Consider the following 15,871-nt stretch of genomic DNA (forward strand, 5'->3'; position numbering starts at 1 on the left):
TTGTAGTTTTAAACCTTAAAATAATCCATAATTCAAAGTTATTGAAAAGCTAGATTCAATGTGCTAACATTTAATTGTGTGAAATTTTAACACTAAAACCACAATGTTTTGACAGAAGATTTGCTTTGACATTGAAAGAATGACAAAAAAAACTTGAATGTTGTTTGAAAAGGGTTCGGATCAATCCAAAAAAGCTTACAATTGAGTTTACTAAAACATCCTCATTCTTTTCAAATTACAAAAACAATACCTAGAAAACTTATCTTTCATCCTTGAAATTTTAAAACACAAAAAAATTGAATTGTATATATATTTAAATCTACAAATAATACTTGGAACACATCCATTTCATTTTTAATTATTTTTAAAACTTACAAAAACTACAGTTCTGAAATGTTTATGTAAAACTAAATTTGACTGCATGATGTTCATGTGAGCTGTAATATTTTGAGCTTTCATCGAATTACTTTTTGAAAATCGTCTTATCACATATCTTCATGAATTATACACGTAAAGAACTTTGGTGTAAACTTGTAATTGAAATTGTGAAAACTAACAAGGAGTATCATTATTATTCATACAAAGTAGTTAAAATGTGGTGATCAAACAGTGAAGGTTGGGTCATCTCTCGTCCAACGTCTTGGTTTTCAAGGACATGAACATTCATCGATATATCTTGAAGGTTCAGCCATGGCTGCCACCTGAAGCTTCAAGATCCTTATGAACGATGACCACGTTGAAGCTGAGGAAGTTGCAATTCTCACCATGGACATGAAGATTATAGCTAAATTTGATTAGAGCAGTGCAGATGAGCAGCATAAGCCTCACCATGACCGGCCAAGGCAAGCTTTGAGCTCATGGAATGAATGTGGGCGCTTGCTTGTTCTGCCCAAGTGGTGATTCATACAACACTCGGGTCATTAAGTGTCGAAAAGGGTCTCTTTTCCTTTTTTCCTAGTCACACAAATGAGTCAAACACTCAGACACACAGAGATAGATGGAGCGAGGGAGAGAGAGAGAGAGAGAGAGAGAGAGAGAGACTAGAATGTGCATGGGTATTGAAGAGATTTGCAACTCATAGTTCTCCAGGACTTCAGACAATGTGTTATTACCCACCTGTAGATACTGTAATGCAGTCTCAACCTCGCCTTTCACGTGTCTGTAGAGTTCACCCACCTTCTTCCTATCCCGGAGCTCCTCTTCCCGTCCTGCAGTTACTATGGGTTTCTGGAACAAGAAGTAGAAGCGACCAATGCCTTTCGGGAGCACAACGGGGAGATGGAATTGTTGGTCTGCTATTTCTCCTGACAAGTTTTGTCTGCAAGTGCAAAATTTAATCAGACAGAGTAGATTGTTGTATATGATGCTGGTGGAAAGGATGAGAGCTCTGAAGTACCTTAGCTCAGGTAAGCCCCTCGGTGAAAGGATCTCCAGCAACGCCGGATATTTCCGCAGGTCGTTTAAGTCGAGTGCAAGCTGTTGAATCAAGCCACCCAGATGCACACCTAAATGAGTTGGTTTTGTTTTTGCAAGCACATTGATACACAGGACGTAAGCAACATCGAGATGTCGAAATCAAAATTCAACATGAGGGTGAAAGGAGATCAGCACATTGAGCATGTCATCTGCTCCGACCGCACCGAAGGGTATTATAGTGACCCCATGTCGTGCTGCCATTTGCACAAACTCTGGATTCTCGGGCCAAAATAACTTGTAATCTTCCCCCTGGTATGACAAACAAAACCCCCCAATTCAAGCCAGGATTGATCTCATGCAATGAAATTTAGTTATTCTCAATCAATATTAAACAGAAACTTTAGTTAATTCAAACGGCACATTTTATGGTACCGAACCTTGCGGTGAAGAGCTTCCCGGGTTCCTCCGGGATAAAGAAGGGTAGAATAGCCATGCTTCAGGAGCTTATACATATTTCTTCCATATGACGGCACCGCTCCAAACAAGCGAAAAAGGTCGCCATGAGAGGGATCGGGCTGCTGGTCATCCTCATATTGTCCACTTAGAAGACTGGGATGTCCAAGGCCTCGGACAAGAATGTTCTTCTCTCGTAATAACTCGCTTACCATACAGCCAACCTCCATACCAAGAAGCATATGGTACCCTACCAGCATAATTGGCCTGTCTGTAGGAATATTCGACAAGCCTTGCACAATCTCACCGTCGGCAGAGGTAGAGAAGAACACAGGGCTCGTCAGTTGACGCATCAATCTGTAACCATCCATGCAGATGAGCCCAGTGTCAAGGAAGGCAATTACGGCACAAATGTCTAATTCAAACTCGTCCAGAGTAATAAATCAACCTCGTGCAAATCATGATCAAGAGAGGGAAAAAGACTTACTTCACATCCTTATCAAAGTAAGTTTCTAATTCTTGCTTTGTGACCATAGAATAGTCGAGCACTGGATCCCATTTATGCGAGTGCCGGTAGCACCCCGTGGCTTTGATCCACGTTGATAGATCAAACCCTTTTTCCTGGAACCACACCACAACGAGATAAATCAAGGCAAGTTTGTTGCCATCAAAAACAAGAAGCTAATGTAGAAGGTAAATCCGCAAGGAGGTATTGGACAAAGATGCATAAAAAAATATAGCGGATAATCTGAACTTGGAGGATATCCATGACCTTCAATGCAAACATTTGGTACCTGCAGAAGGTTGTAACCATTACCCGAAAACTTTCGAGTACGGCATCCTTTTATAAGCTCCTTAAGCCTGTTAGCCTCGCTGAAGGTTCGCAGTAAATGGTCGTTGCCACTGCAATACAAAGCTTCCCACTAGCAATCGTGAGCCGCGGAGAAACAACATTATGAAAACACCACACTACCACATCTCAGGAGTCTCGTAACACCATACATTGTTCAAGTGAGGATCCAAGTATTTCACAAACCTGGCTAAGACTAGCACTTGAGCATTCACCGCATGAAGCCGGGAATTTGCATAGTTAGCCGCTTTTTGCAACATCGTCAATTTCCAAAGCAGCGTTTCCTTGGAAAGTACTTCCGACGATGTCTATTTCCACACACACACAATCCACACACCAGCAACATTAAGTAAGAAGTCATTAACCCCTAAATTCAATTCATATTAAACACAGTGCCTCATAAGGGTTTCTGATCTGATGTGGTTGTGAAGACTCACAGGAAAACCAGGCTGCTTAGACTGGTGGGAGGGCATAGAAGATAATGGCTTAATTCCTGCATGCAAGCAAGCAACAGCTCCATCAATCCCATTTTAAACATCATGTAATATCTGCAATGAACTTTCAAATTACTGTGAATAGAGCATCCTAAAGAAACTCTACTCTTCAGATGGAGAAAGTAATATGTTCTACAATCTGGCAAACAGCTAAAAACTGGGAAAATTCTCACCCAAAGAAGTTTTTAAAAATTGGAATACTGTGATGCATGTAGTCGCAGTTTGATGAAAGAATTCTTACCTACAATGAAGTTAAGGAGCAAAGGGGCGACGAAATCGTGATCCCAAGGTGAGTTGTAAAACAAAGGAAGCAGGCTCTGCAGCGGTGACTCTGGAAACGACGTCGCTGGGTTTACGAGAATCAAAACTAGGTCTAGGTCAGGATTTCGTGCTGCAACCGCGAGTGCAACTGCACCCCCAAATCCTTCGCCCACCATGTATAAAGGGCCCCGTGGGCGCCATTTTGCTTCTTCGATCACTGCGCTCTCCACAGCTTCCAACAAGCTCCTAAAGGAGATTCGATTTTCGATTGGGACTTCAAGGCACCGCAACTTAAACAACCTGCACTCGTGATCCAGCAGAAATGCACCCTTGCTAGTTACCCATATGCTTGCATTCAATTTATAACGCCACTGCAAGATCGGCAACTTTAACAGCATATTCGCGCGTGTAATGAAAGGAGTTCTAGTCGTTACCTTGTTAGCGACTCGTGTTGCTGATTTAATCCCCAGCCACTGCCGTCCAATATGCCGGGAAGATAAAGCATGGGGGGAACATCTCTTGTCGATGTGCTAGTTTGAGTAGCTTGAGGGTAGAACCATCGCAGTGGCCCTTCATTAACAGTGATGAATCCATTGTGCTCCTGCAGGAAATATTTGATGGCTTGTTTAGTTTGATCAGAAGATGGAAGAAGGGTTGCAACCAATCAAGGAGAAAAGTAATCGTGACAAGACGCTAAATGCTACACACTAATCCTGGCGAGAGCGTTAACATGAAAGGGAAGAGGCCCACGGGAAGGTTGAGAGATTACGGGAGCACTGCGGGTGTGTAGATTGTCGTCTCTGAGATTTGGAACCAACGGCGTATCATTTTGACTCCGATCGGGCACTACGAATCTACTCTCTTCCTTGAAGCTTTTCGAATTTTGCAGTTTGGAGGTTTCAGGTACTGAGCTATTGATGCAACATCGGGTACCGCGCCAAACTCTTGATCTTGGAATGCGGTATCGATTGCCGGAGATTCTAATATCCTCCCGACATTGCCCTACTACATTCAAGCAAGTCGCTTGGACGTTAGGTTGCCAGGATACAGTGATCGGCATGATGCTAACAACTCTGCTAATCTAGAATAATTAGTTCCAATTTTGAAAGCTGGAATTCCAAAGAAATGCACGAAGCAGCTAGAGAGTGGCGGAGGGTTCCGGCTCACAGATCAAGGGGAGAGCACTTCTACTATCAGTAAATATCACATCATATGTATATGTAATCCTAAACCTTCTCTATCGAAGTTGTTGCAAACGGTATGCAACAGTTTTAGCAGTACAATGGAAAATCCGTGAGTAGCTTCTGTAGGTCACAAAGTCTTCTGTATGAAGGCAGGACAGAGTCAAAGAGCTGAACCTCGTGTTGCAGTTTGTGAACAGCCCAATTCCCGAGTATTGTGCGTTGTGGGTAGAATAATGCCTATTTCCGTGCTGTCGGATCGTTCCTTGGCGATCTGCCGTTGTTCGCTTGCTTAAATTTCATGATAATGAATTTTCACCTGAGTTGCTGGATTCAAATCATTTTGGACTAGATATGCGAAAAGGAGTGACAAATAAGTCGTACAGGCGGCGCAGACGACGTCACAAGCGGAGCTTCGGTTTGCTGTGGCATTGGAGGCCTGGGATTCGAAGTTAACGATGGATTCGGAGGAAATGTCGGGCAATGTGGAAACCTCAATCTGCTTTACACCGTGGCAACCAATTTGGCAATAGACTCACTTACGCATACACTGTCACATAGATCCTGACACATAATCTTTCGATGTGTCCCATTTTAAAAGAACGTAAACATGTATGAAGTCTCGAAGGGAAAATCAGTAGGCTCCCAATCCACTCAGCATAACTGCAAGAATCCATTCTTGAAGACTTCATCCTCGTCCACCGAGTACATATTACCTGGTTAAGGAGCGAGCGCATCGACCCGCTTCGTATTTCTACTCGACAATAGACTATGTGATGAGAATCGTGTATCCATCAACATTTCTTGGACGCTAGTTGGCTTCTTTCATTCTGTTTTTTTTTTTTTCACATGGATAGAGTTGAAGAAATCCGTATCTAAATTGGGGTCAATGCATCGAACCATGGAAGTTTCCGAAAATTGGCCATCGAAGTGAAGTGGACTCGCATTTGGGTCGCCGAGTTCCCCCAAGAGAATTGCTAAACCGTTTAAGATGTGAGTGCAATTGCAGCAAACCTGAACGAGCTCAATGCGAAATGAATCCAGTGAATCAAATGTCCAGGAGACGAAGAAAACGAGCAGAGTAAGATTCTATTAGTGAGGGGTTTTTGTGGCAGCATAATGCCACGTCGGTGGGATCGGAAAGATCATGTAAAAACTAGCAGAAATTAACCTGACCGAGCAGACTACTTCCCGAGGACCTCGAAAGTACACGGAGACGAGGGCGTCTCACCAGACTTCTCAGGAACGACGCAGCAGACAGCGTCCTCAATCCTCTCAGCCTTGTCCCACAGAGTCATCAAATGAGAGGAGCCTCGTAGGTCATCCTCATTGGTGGAGTTCGACGAAGTCCTCTCAGCAAAATGCTTCACAGCGAGAACCATTTGACGAGCACACTCTTGCAAAGGGAAATTCCCGATCCCAGTTCCAAAACCAGAACATAGGACTGTGTTGATTCGTTCACCTCCTGTTCTCGTTTGATCCTGTTTGAGTATTTCATTGTTGTGCTTCCGCACAGCAGTTAGAAGCGCCCATGTGCAGCGATAGGCGATGTCATCGTCGGGAAGCAACAGCTTCGGGACGCGCATAGTTGGAACATGGGCTATATACCTGATAAAGTGTCATTCAACACATTATTAGATCTGCCGAAAATTTGTTGGGAATAACTGAAACAACTGGGTTTTAAGGGATCGCGGAATAATCAGAACCGAGAGACCGGGAATACCTAGGCACGTTATTCCCGTGATTTGCACCTTGAATGAGTTTCTGCGTATCAACGAGCACGCAAGTACCAACATTCTGCTGTCCGCACCACTCGTCGACTAGGGCGGACCTCACAATAGGGACCAGCCTCGCAACGCCACCGTAATACTTCGAAATTGTGAGATCAAGCCCACCATCCATTAGGCCAAAGCTGTTGGCAGGCGAAACTATGCAATCAACTTGGGTTGATTTCAAAAATTCTTGAATGAAATCATTATAAGTCGCTATTGAGATGGGCGATGTAGCAGTACTGGATTGATCAAGGAGTGCTGGAGGAAGCTCTCTAGTGATCTCATCTTGCCATGCTGCCACTAATTCCTGCATACAAATATGGCAATATCTCAGAACAGCCTCTTCACGTACACATTTGATCACAACACAGAAAGCAGTAATGAGAATATGACTTCAGCAGCGAGCCTGACTCTACGAAGGGTTCTGGAAATGAAGTACATCACATTCAATAATTTATATCCTGGGTTGTCCGTGACGTAAGCTGCGCATTGGCTTTCAGGCCCATCACTGACAACATTTGCAAACAAAATCCTTAGGACAAAACTCAGCATCGAAAACAAGACAACGGACTAATCATTAGGGCACGTGACCACTACTTATTTCACTAGGGCAACTCCAATAGCAGGACCTTGAGAGGATACCCAGGTGATTAAGTGGCGAGATAAGATCATACTTGAGAGAAGATACACATGGTTCCATTGCTAGCTAACCGCCACAAACTGTAAACTTAGCGTGTAATTAAACAATCAAAATTGCGTTCGGTTCTATTTTGAAGAAATTGCATATCCGTTACGAGCAGAAAAAAAAACAAGGGGAAGCGGCGATCATCCCACCTCTTGAAGATCAACAAAAATGATATTAAAATGCTCTGGGTTTGGTCCAGAATTTCTCGCACGACATTCAACTTCATTCCCGTTGTCGTGCTCCATAGAATACGCCATAGCTTCCAGAAACAAACCAAGCGAGGAAGGAAGGGACAAAAACCTTCACTGAAAAAATATACATATACAGCCAATTGAACAAACTCCAGCTACCGGAGAGCTTAGATCTATGTGCATCAATCCAACACGCTACACAGGCGGGATAGCGCCGACGCCATAAGAACAAAAAGCAAACAGAGTAGCGCGAAAACCTATGTTAAAACTCTTCAAGTACCGTCTAGAGATACGTGAGAAATAGGCTGAATGAGAAACGAATATTGTCACCGAGGATCGAACGAGATACTCCAGTGCGTGGGTGAGGGAATTAGAGAATGAGGCCACTCGAGGACAGTGGCTACCATAGTCGGGGGCAAGCGCCACTGCGCACTGCCAATGCCGCTGGCATCTCGCTCTCGCTCCCGAAAGCTTAAAGGGAGACTCTGACAAAGACCTCGGTAGGGGGGGGGGGGGGGGGGGGGGGGAGAAGGAGGATGAGGCCCGGATGGATGGGGCCTCGATGTGGGGGCGTCGCTCAACACACCTCAGGGATGAACATGTGCCGTGTCGAGAATCTGGAAAATCATGTGCTGTCACTGGATCGCGGTGGCAGCGTTGGGAATTCATTGAACTATCAAACCTCGAAGTACTGTAGTCAGGACTCGACGCAATTGTAGATGATTACGAGCGTGCGCATCTCGTGGAGCGAATTCCTCGACACTAGAGTTGCATGTGATCTCCCGCTTCCCACCACCTGGTGAAGTTACTTTCGTTGGGTACAGGAGAGGGCATCTATTGATTCTATTGTGAGGGTGTGGAGGGTGCTGAAGGGGATAATCGATCGATTTTTTTAGCTTGAGAGGGGTTTATCTTGTAGGGTTCTGAAGAGATTTTTTTGGGGTTTCGTTGTTGGAGGAAGGGGTGGGGTTCTGGAGGTAGTTTGTGCTCTTGCGCTGCATCGCGATGCGAGTGTTACTATTGCCTAAGTGAGATCACAAGGAGGTTTTCAGTAGTATGAGTACTCAAGCCAAGTTTTCGCCCAGTTGTGGAATTCTTTGACGGCATGGTAGATGTGGTAAGAACTCGTCGTCATTGCAAGTTGGTTTGAGGTTCGTATTTCCTTGCTTCTGAATGATTGTGTAATGAAGTGCTCGAGAAGCGCTCATGCACATGCTCGGATGGTTTGAAGCTCAATTTCAACTCGAGTTGCAGTTTGCGTGTGATCAACCGATTTGGATTTTTTCTTGTCAAGCTCGATAAAGTTTCAAGTGAGTACATTAGGGTAGGGTTCTTGTAAGGGTTATTCTATTTTCAGAATCTTCTGTCCTCCTTCTCGAGCCTGGCTGCGTTATATGAGTGGTTCAGTGTTTAATTATGCGAGGCAGACTGCTTCTGTAGCTCACTTAGAAATGGCCGTCGAATTGGTCGGATTCAAACCAAAGCATTTTAGCTGCACAGGAAAACCATAGTCAATTCTGGATCAAAATGTTTGTCAGTGATGTTAGAAATGATGGTAGTTGAATACTTAGCCTTCTCTCTTGCCACGAACTTGTCAATGGCGTTTTGACGGCGATGGACGCTCCTTGTTTTTCAGATTCAGAGAACTGCGTTATTCCTCCAAGACGTCAGGGAAATCCTTCGCAAAAGAGATGGCAACCGAGCAAAATGTCCACGATGCAAAGGATCAGGCCTGCTCGCTCTCCAGCCTTGCTGGTCCCATGGCCAACCTAATTCGTCTAATTCGTCCTGCTTGTTTTGCGAAGGGTAATACCACCTCTTAGTTAACTTCATATCGATTTGAGTCCTTGCTCGCTCGTATCTTTGTTTAGCTTTGTGTTTTCTCGACATCAAACGAGGATCTTTCAGGTTGAACGTTCTAACATATGACATCTGCTTCTGTTCTGAGGCAGAGTTGGAGTAATGCCAGTCGTAGGACTGAGAGGGTACATACTTGGACGAACAGATGCCATGGTAAACACAAAGAAGATTAAACGCCGCTCTATCACGATAGATACCACGAACTCCGAAGTGTTCCCTGGAAGCAACTCTTCCACGTTTACTTCTCGCAAACTCTTCAAGAGCTCACCTGCGCCTCTCTACGACCCTCTTTCGAAGCCAGACTGGCTGCGAGAGGCTGAAAGGGAGGCACTTTTGTTTAATTCCACCCGGATGGAGGTCGTCGAGAGGTCCGACCACAGAGACTGCGATGACTGTTCGGGTGATGGGTTGATAGGCCTTGGCCACACTGGATGGCAGTACAAGCACAGATTCTACGCCAGAACAAGCGCCCCGTTCAGCAATCCCAAGTGTAGCTTGATAGGAATAGAGCACCATAGTAACATTCCTTCTGATTTTAGTAATAGCGACGGGCAAGCTGCAGATGGATTGCTGGACATAAAAGGCTCTGAATTAGGACAATCAGTTGGTTTGAGCTCACTTAGTAGGTCAGGGGCAGGGATGTATGGCCTGGAAGCTGTAGCTTTGACGGATCGGAGGACACAAAGACGTAAATATTCTCGGAGACCTAGGAACAGAATTCGGGAGGAGGCAGCAAAAGAGACAGAAGATAGAGCTCGACGAGTACAGCAACTCAATGTAACTCACGCACGTGAAGACGCGCATGTGCAGGTGACCAACTCATGGAATCCGATTCTGAGGATGTGCAGATTTGCACTGCTTCCGAGAACATGTGCAGCAGAGAAGCGTTGAGGAATTGGATCATCCAAGAGACAATCAGCATCGTTTGTAACAATTTGCTCCCCTTTCTATGTACCGTATTAAATAGGATTGACTCCAGTGCGACGGATTGAGCACTGGCATGCTACCATATTTGTAGGGGCAGTGAAGTGATTCGATCATGTAGATTACTCACACTCGGTGAAAGACCTGGGTTTTTGACGGAAGTAGCGGACTCAAACACGAATACTTTGACCGTAATGGTGCTTAGGATACATGAGATCAGATTGTGCTGCCGCATAGTTATGTATTGAAGAGCATGTACTATTCGTAGGGCTAGTAACAGGCTTTCGTCAGTGTATCTTCCTTCTCAATTGGATGATTTGTAGTACGCTGTATTTATAGTAGCAAGGTTACCAAGCACATCAGCGCCAAATTCTAGCACCCTCATACGTACATTAGAGTACCGAAGATGATTCGTGCAAGGTTGATTGCATCTGAGAACACTTTCCTGAAGAATTGTAATTGCAAAGATCCATACATTTATTAGATCCTTTTTTATGTGTGTATTGAGCATCGCTTTAACTCTAATTGTAATTGGTTCAGAAGTATTCTGACTCTCTTGCATGATGCAAAGTATGTGGAGGATTGGCCCCAAGAAGAAGTCCGTAGTTGTACCAGAGAGTGATTATCAATGAGAATCAAACGTAAGATAATCGTTGATTGATCAAAGTGAAACAGCCTTGTAATTTGCTGAATCTGATCGACTTTCAAGTAGCTATCGAAGCTTGACACACTGCTGACAAAGATTGTCCAACAATCTGAGCGAGGAGAGTTCCGATAATAAGCTTCAGTGAATCCGTGAAGTGAATAATAGAGGGCAGCAGTTGTATCAGGTCTGGGGATGCCGCCAGGCTAGTGAAACAAGCATTGATGTTCAAATGCCCTTCTATTTGAAAAGAACTGTCAACTTCTTCGTTCGACTTAAATGGTTTTAATATTCGTATATCTGCGGAACTGTTTCAAGTACACAGAACCGCAGATTGTGGCTGATCTATTTAGAACGATATTCACATAACTAGATAGGCAGTTGCGTATCACTTGGAAAGAGTTGCCGAGATGGCGCTGGGCAATCTTAATTATGAATATGAAACAAAAAAAAAGGCTGCGGATCTGATCACATAGACGATGCGGAACCATCGAAGCTTTGGACACTTCTGGACACTTTCAAACAACAGTAAAGGGTTCTCCGACCATGAAACAAGTAAGCATGTTCGAGAGCTAAGTTCTATTTGTAGGTGGCCAGAATTTCGACGGCTGCGTAGACTTGCACGAGCCGCGAGTTTCACGTGAGGACCAAAGCACAAGTGAGAAGAGAATGTTGAACCCACAGAATGTTTTTTAGATAGAATCCGCAAGACCGTTACAAGTCACAGTAACGTATTTCTTTTCTCATAAAATTAGATTTGCCTTTGAGAGGCAGTCCAATGTTTGACTGGGAAAAAGTTAAACTACCTGACTCTGTCAGTTATTCCGAGAAGAATGTGTGCGACTAAACTCCTAAAACCTGTCAACTTTAACATCCCGATGATAAATTGAATAAATGAGATGAAACATCATACGGCCGAAATGTTCTCTCGGGGATGAACATCCACAAAGCCTAATAATACACATTTTATGAATATTCTAGTTCCTGCGATAAAACGGAAAGTCGTAACTCGGAGGAAGATTCTCTGCACTAGATGACGGCCAAGTGCGTGGCTCCTGCTCGAAAATCTGGTCGTATGAGAGCACGGGTGCGCTTGAATTTTTAGAGTTCTGGAAATAAGAATACTGATCTGATCCAAACGGCAGAGATAGGGCCTCCCTGGTGAGAGAATCGGCTACTTCCTGCTGTCGTGAAACCATGTAACTCGACGTTGATGTCGGAATGCTAGATCCCGAAGTGGAGAAAGCGTCCGCTGGGCTTGAGAATGATGGCTGGGATCCGTAAGGAGAGTAACGGTAGTGTGGCGCTGAATCGTAGTACATGATGTCTTGATGACTGGGGTACCTCAGCATCTCCTCCCATGCATCCGAGTGTTGCGTAGGAGGCGATGGATCGTTGTCAGTGGATTGATAATTAGAGCCTGATTGCAAGTACGATTGTCCAAAAGAATACTGCGCTGGAGCAAACTTCGAACGAGCTGAGTTCACCGGAGAGTGATCTGTGCTTGACGAAGCGCGACTTGGAGGATTCCAGCTTGAATCCTCTGACACGGAATGATTTTCATGGTAGCGGTGCGATTCGACGATGAGGGATTTAGGGCTTAGAGAGGTAGGAGCTGCGGAAGACGAAGCGGGCAGACTCCCGCTGGACGATCCGCGGGCGACTCTCGACGGAGGGCTAGTTCGAGAAGACGATCCGATGCCCATGTGCACTCCGTCGGGGAAATTCAGCCTCGCTCGCAATCCCCGAAACTCCTTGGCCGCCTTGTCGTATGCTTGCGCGGCCTCCTCCGCGGTGTCATACGTCCCGAGCCACACGCGCGCGGCCTTCTTCGGGTCACGAATTTCTGCGGCCCATTTCCCCCACGGTCGCTGCCTCACGCCTCGGTACTTGCGCTTCTTGGCTGGCTCGGGAGAGTGTGTCTCCTCGGGTATCATTCTCGCAGACTGCATTCCCTTGTCCTGTTTAAAAGTGCTCTCGTGCATTTGCGAGTCTACAATTCACAATACAAACCCAGAAAAATCAGCACCAGCAGTCTCCATCCAAACCTAAACCTACGTGTCATCACAGAAAGTTGTATATATATTCACGACATGCACTGTTGATAATTGATTAATCGGAGGAGGCTAAACCTACGCGAAGTTGCATTGAGAGCACCTGCAAATTACCCACGAGCTTGCCAAAACAAGGCCCCCACATTTTATTTTATTTTGCATACACCTTATTACATTTATTTTAATAAATATTTCATTAGTTCTTTTGTATAGTTAGATTTATTTTACATATACAGACTAAGGAGAAGAAAAAGACCCTTCGTGTCTTTGCTGACACTCCAAGCTTCATGACCTAAAAAAATCTTGGAGTGAGTTTTAATAATAAGTAGCCAACACGGTAGAGGGTTTACGGATGGTCGGTGGTTTAGACACAAGAAGAATTCACGTAATGCTTACCGTGGGGATCAGGCGAGGGGGTGTCGTGCTGATGCGGCTGTTGCGAGCCGAATTCGCCCGAATGGCCAGGCTCGGGGAAGGTGTCCTGGAAGTGGCACGGGCTGTCGCTGCGCTGCAACTGCTCGCTCCAGTTTTCTGTGATCGGCGTCCATAAAGTTGCAGATGCACGATTGACATCCACGTACTCAGAGTAGGAGCCTCGTGTAATTGAGACCATTCGGGAGGTGTCCGCCCACGGTGTGCCATAGCCATGATCCGGCACCCTCGATGCTTCACGTCCTGCAGCTTGCGTTAGCGCGTAGACAATCATCGACACCTCGGAGACTGGGTTGGGAATGCCCCGGCGGGTAGAGTTTACAGACGTAGGGATTGGGTCCGGAGGTATGTGGATCTCCGGAAGATTGCTAAATTCGGGCTGGTCTGACATTGGCAGTCTGCAAACTTGGATCATAATAAACCTTGACTCAAAAATTTCGACCTTCGCCGGATTGCGAAAGTGTCCTAATTAAGGAATCTAGATTGCATTTCAACGACTGTAATGAAGCTTTTTCTCTTACGGATTTGATCTTGAACAACACTCTGATCAAGATTTTATCTTTCGCCGGAAAAAGAACCGAACAGTCTTCACCTCTTCGCAAATTGGAAAAGGTTTTGTTCCCCCGTGCAGTGGACCTAGTATATCTCCTTGGAATGGAAATAGAAACGGAAATTTCCCTTCAACCTTCCTCCACTCCAATGCGGCCTGCTTACGCAATTTCACACTACTGGCTTCCAATTGAACACTACAACGCGGCGCTACCCTCTCGTGCGCGATTGAAATCGCAACCCACTCTTCGGAACCGAAACACTCAGCCCGGAATCGCTGACGCTTTCCTCCAACGAAACTCAATTCTACATTCAACTCAGTTCCAATTGAAACACACCACTACGAACAACTACAGAAGACGAACTGCAACCTGGCTCCCTAAAGCCTCCGCCAAAACTCAGATGCTTTGCACACCAACGCTTGATCACAACACCCTCAATGTCACAATCCTCTACAGATTTGGGGGTGGTAATCCGGCGGATCATCTCATTCAAAAGGTACTCGTTGACCTCCTTTCACTAATAGCCTTGAGAACCTGCATATCAACCTGCATTGAGCGTCTGACGGCATTTAAGGCATTCAGCCACCGAAGTGGACAAAGCTTCACCAGGGGAAATTTCCTCCTCGTAGCACCAAGCTTTGAAAACTCTCTTCAATTCCTGCCACGTTACGCTGTGTACGATGTAGGCAACGCGGCTAGCCAGGGTTTACGCTGCCACCACGGCCCGGAAAGCACCAAAATAAGCTCTTGTGTGAACACAAAACCATTAACTAAAGGAATTATTTTGGAACATCCAGAGTGGACCACGTCAACGGGCTCATTTTTCACGTGCGGTAATTCGGAGAGCAGGCGTGTCCAGAATGCTCGCTGCGACCTACCTGAACCCCCCCCTTTCCCGCCCTTACCATTCCACTTGGCTGGTCCAGGCCCGGTTTCCTGGGAACGGATCGAATTTGTGTCATGGGGCCCTCTCCGAGGGGACAGTGGGGGCGTCGGTGTCGGCAGCACTGTTGCGTCGGTGCGATATTTGTGTTGTGCGGGGTTTAGGTGGATGCTTCATTGGATGTGGCGATAGGTAGCAGGGTGGCGGGGGGGAGGGGCGGGGGGGGGGGGGAGCGGACTAGGGACCCATTACCGCCGGTGGTGCTCTCTGGCGAGTGGATGACTTTTCGGGATTTGATGACTTCTCGAGATTGTTTGATAACAGATGGTTTTTTGGGGTTTGATTGTTGTGATTGAAATTATTGTGATTAGAATATTAAAATATTTATTTGCACAACATGAAGAAGAATGAATAGAAAAAGAGGATGTGTTTGTACATGAAGAGTTCTTTGTACTACTTTCTATTTGAGTAAAACAAAGTAGTATCTTATCATGTTTGAGAATATATATGTATATATATATATATATATATACATGTTTTATAATAATCTAAAATATGTTTCAAATATATATATATATATATATATATATATATAAGAATTTATGGGTTATTTCATATATTTTTTTAAATTATGTGATATAAAAAATTTACTCATTTATGTTTTTATGATAAATTATTATAATCAAATAACTCTATAAGTCCCATTAATTGTGGTTTTCATTTTTAATTTTTCTCTTTATTTCTTCTGCTCTATTTAAAATATAATTGATTGTGTTCTACAATTTTGCAAGATAGAAAAGTGTTAAGTAGGAACTTTCACATAAAAGCATCAAAAATAATTTAAAACTCATATTTAATCTTACAAATATTTTTTTTTTATTTTTAAAAATTATTTCATATTACTAATTTTTTATTAATTTTTAATGAAAAAATAATAAGATGTATATATTTTTTAATTACTTATTTTTACTTAAAAAATTTATAGATTATAAATAATTTTTTATTTTAAAGAATTAAAGTACAAATAAATTAGTATATATGCAGGTAATATAAAATAAATATTAAAAAGTTCAATAAGATTTTCATAGGAAATAATTTTTAAATTTAAATTACTTCTTTTTTGTATGTGTATATTGACGGATTCTTTTGCTTATAAAATACAACTTCATGATAGTATATAAGCTAAGAAAAATCTATAGTGTAGCCAAAAACTTAAAAGCA

The 15,871-nt window shown here is 44.0% G+C and overlaps 4 protein-coding genes across 5 annotated transcripts; 1 reads left to right on the forward strand and 3 right to left on the reverse strand.

Annotated features, from left to right (window-relative positions):
- Positions 1-328: 328 nt before the first annotated feature.
- Positions 329-4,918, reverse strand: LOC112288385 (phytyl ester synthase 1, chloroplastic). The gene is made up of 12 exons (XM_024532506.3): positions 4,244-4,918; positions 3,909-4,075; positions 3,455-3,774; positions 3,157-3,212; positions 2,906-3,027; positions 2,664-2,772; positions 2,357-2,490; positions 1,854-2,226; positions 1,612-1,725; positions 1,397-1,476; positions 1,117-1,318; positions 329-954 (listed from the first exon to the last, which is right to left on the reverse strand). The coding sequence occupies exons 1-12, from the start codon at positions 4,532-4,534 to the stop codon at positions 856-858; spliced, it is 2,067 nt and encodes a 688-aa protein (XP_024388274.1). The 5' UTR covers positions 4,535-4,918; the 3' UTR covers positions 329-855.
- Positions 4,919-5,710: 792 nt separating this feature from the next.
- LOC112288388 (uncharacterized) lies at positions 5,711-7,730 on the reverse strand. Of its 2 annotated transcripts, none has more exons than XM_024532511.3 (3): positions 7,262-7,730; positions 6,379-6,734; positions 5,711-6,263 (listed from the first exon to the last, which is right to left on the reverse strand). In XM_024532511.3, exons 1-3 carry the CDS (start codon positions 7,367-7,369, stop codon positions 5,840-5,842), a joined length of 888 nt encoding a protein of 295 aa, XP_024388279.1. In that variant the 5' UTR covers positions 7,370-7,730; the 3' UTR covers positions 5,711-5,839. The 2 variants fall into 2 exon arrangements, with proteins under 2 accessions (XP_024388279.1, XP_090110542.1); XM_090254416.1 differs by lacking the exon at positions 7,262-7,730 and adding an exon at positions 6,872-7,105.
- A 330-nt stretch (positions 7,731-8,060) lies between these two features.
- LOC112288387 (uncharacterized) lies at positions 8,061-10,580 on the forward strand. The gene is made up of 3 exons (XM_024532508.3): positions 8,061-8,420; positions 8,940-9,109; positions 9,256-10,580. Exons 1-3 carry the CDS (start codon positions 8,409-8,411, stop codon positions 10,052-10,054), a joined length of 981 nt encoding a protein of 326 aa, XP_024388276.1. The 5' UTR covers positions 8,061-8,408; the 3' UTR covers positions 10,055-10,580.
- Positions 10,581-11,397: 817 nt separating this feature from the next.
- On the reverse strand, positions 11,398-14,297 carry LOC112288386 (uncharacterized). Its single transcript, XM_024532507.3, has 2 exons — positions 13,181-14,297; positions 11,398-12,723 (listed from the first exon to the last, which is right to left on the reverse strand). Exons 1-2 carry the CDS (start codon positions 13,629-13,631, stop codon positions 11,708-11,710), a joined length of 1,467 nt encoding a protein of 488 aa, XP_024388275.1. The 5' UTR covers positions 13,632-14,297; the 3' UTR covers positions 11,398-11,707.
- Positions 14,298-15,871: the final 1,574 nt, after the last annotated feature.

The sequence above is a fragment of the Physcomitrium patens genome, chromosome 11 (genome assembly GCF_059467195.1).
Source record: "Physcomitrium patens ecotype Gransden chromosome 11, ASM5946719v1, whole genome shotgun sequence".
In the NCBI taxonomy this organism is placed as follows: Eukaryota; Viridiplantae; Streptophyta; class Bryopsida; order Funariales; family Funariaceae; genus Physcomitrium; species Physcomitrium patens.

What these genes read in the sequence shown, in the direction of transcription:
- LOC112288385 (XM_024532506.3), bottom strand. Translation starts at nt 4,534, where the DNA reads ATGCCGATCACTGTATCCTGGCAACCTAACGTCCAAGCGACTTGCTTG. An exon ending in CAAGTGCTAGTCTTAGCCAG is followed by an intron (nt 2,773 to 2,905) that starts GTTTGTGAAATA and finishes TTTGTATTGCAG; the next exon opens with TGGCAACGACCATTTACTGC. An exon ending in GAGCAGATGACATGCTCAAT is followed by an intron (nt 1,477 to 1,611) that starts GTGCTGATCTCC and finishes TTGATTCAACAG; the next exon opens with CTTGCACTCGACTTAAACGA.
- LOC112288387 (XM_024532508.3), top strand. An exon ending in TCCTGCTTGTTTTGCGAAGG is followed by an intron (nt 9,110 to 9,255) that starts GTAATACCACCT and finishes GTTCTGAGGCAG; the next exon opens with AGTTGGAGTAATGCCAGTCG.
- LOC112288388 (XM_024532511.3), bottom strand. Translation starts at nt 7,369, where the DNA reads ATGGCGTATTCTATGGAGCACGACAACGGGAATGAAGTTGAATGTCGT. An exon ending in TTTTTGTTGATCTTCAAGAG is followed by an intron (nt 6,735 to 7,261) that starts GTGGGATGATCG and finishes ATTTGTATGCAG; the next exon opens with GAATTAGTGGCAGCATGGCA. An exon ending in CACGGGAATAACGTGCCTAG is followed by an intron (nt 6,264 to 6,378) that starts GTATTCCCGGTC and finishes ACACTTTATCAG; the next exon opens with GTATATAGCCCATGTTCCAA.
- LOC112288386 (XM_024532507.3), bottom strand. Translation starts at nt 13,631, where the DNA reads ATGATCCAAGTTTGCAGACTGCCAATGTCAGACCAGCCCGAATTTAGC. An exon ending in CCCCTCGCCTGATCCCCACG is followed by an intron (nt 12,724 to 13,180) that starts GTAAGCATTACG and finishes TGTGAATTGTAG; the next exon opens with ACTCGCAAATGCACGAGAGC.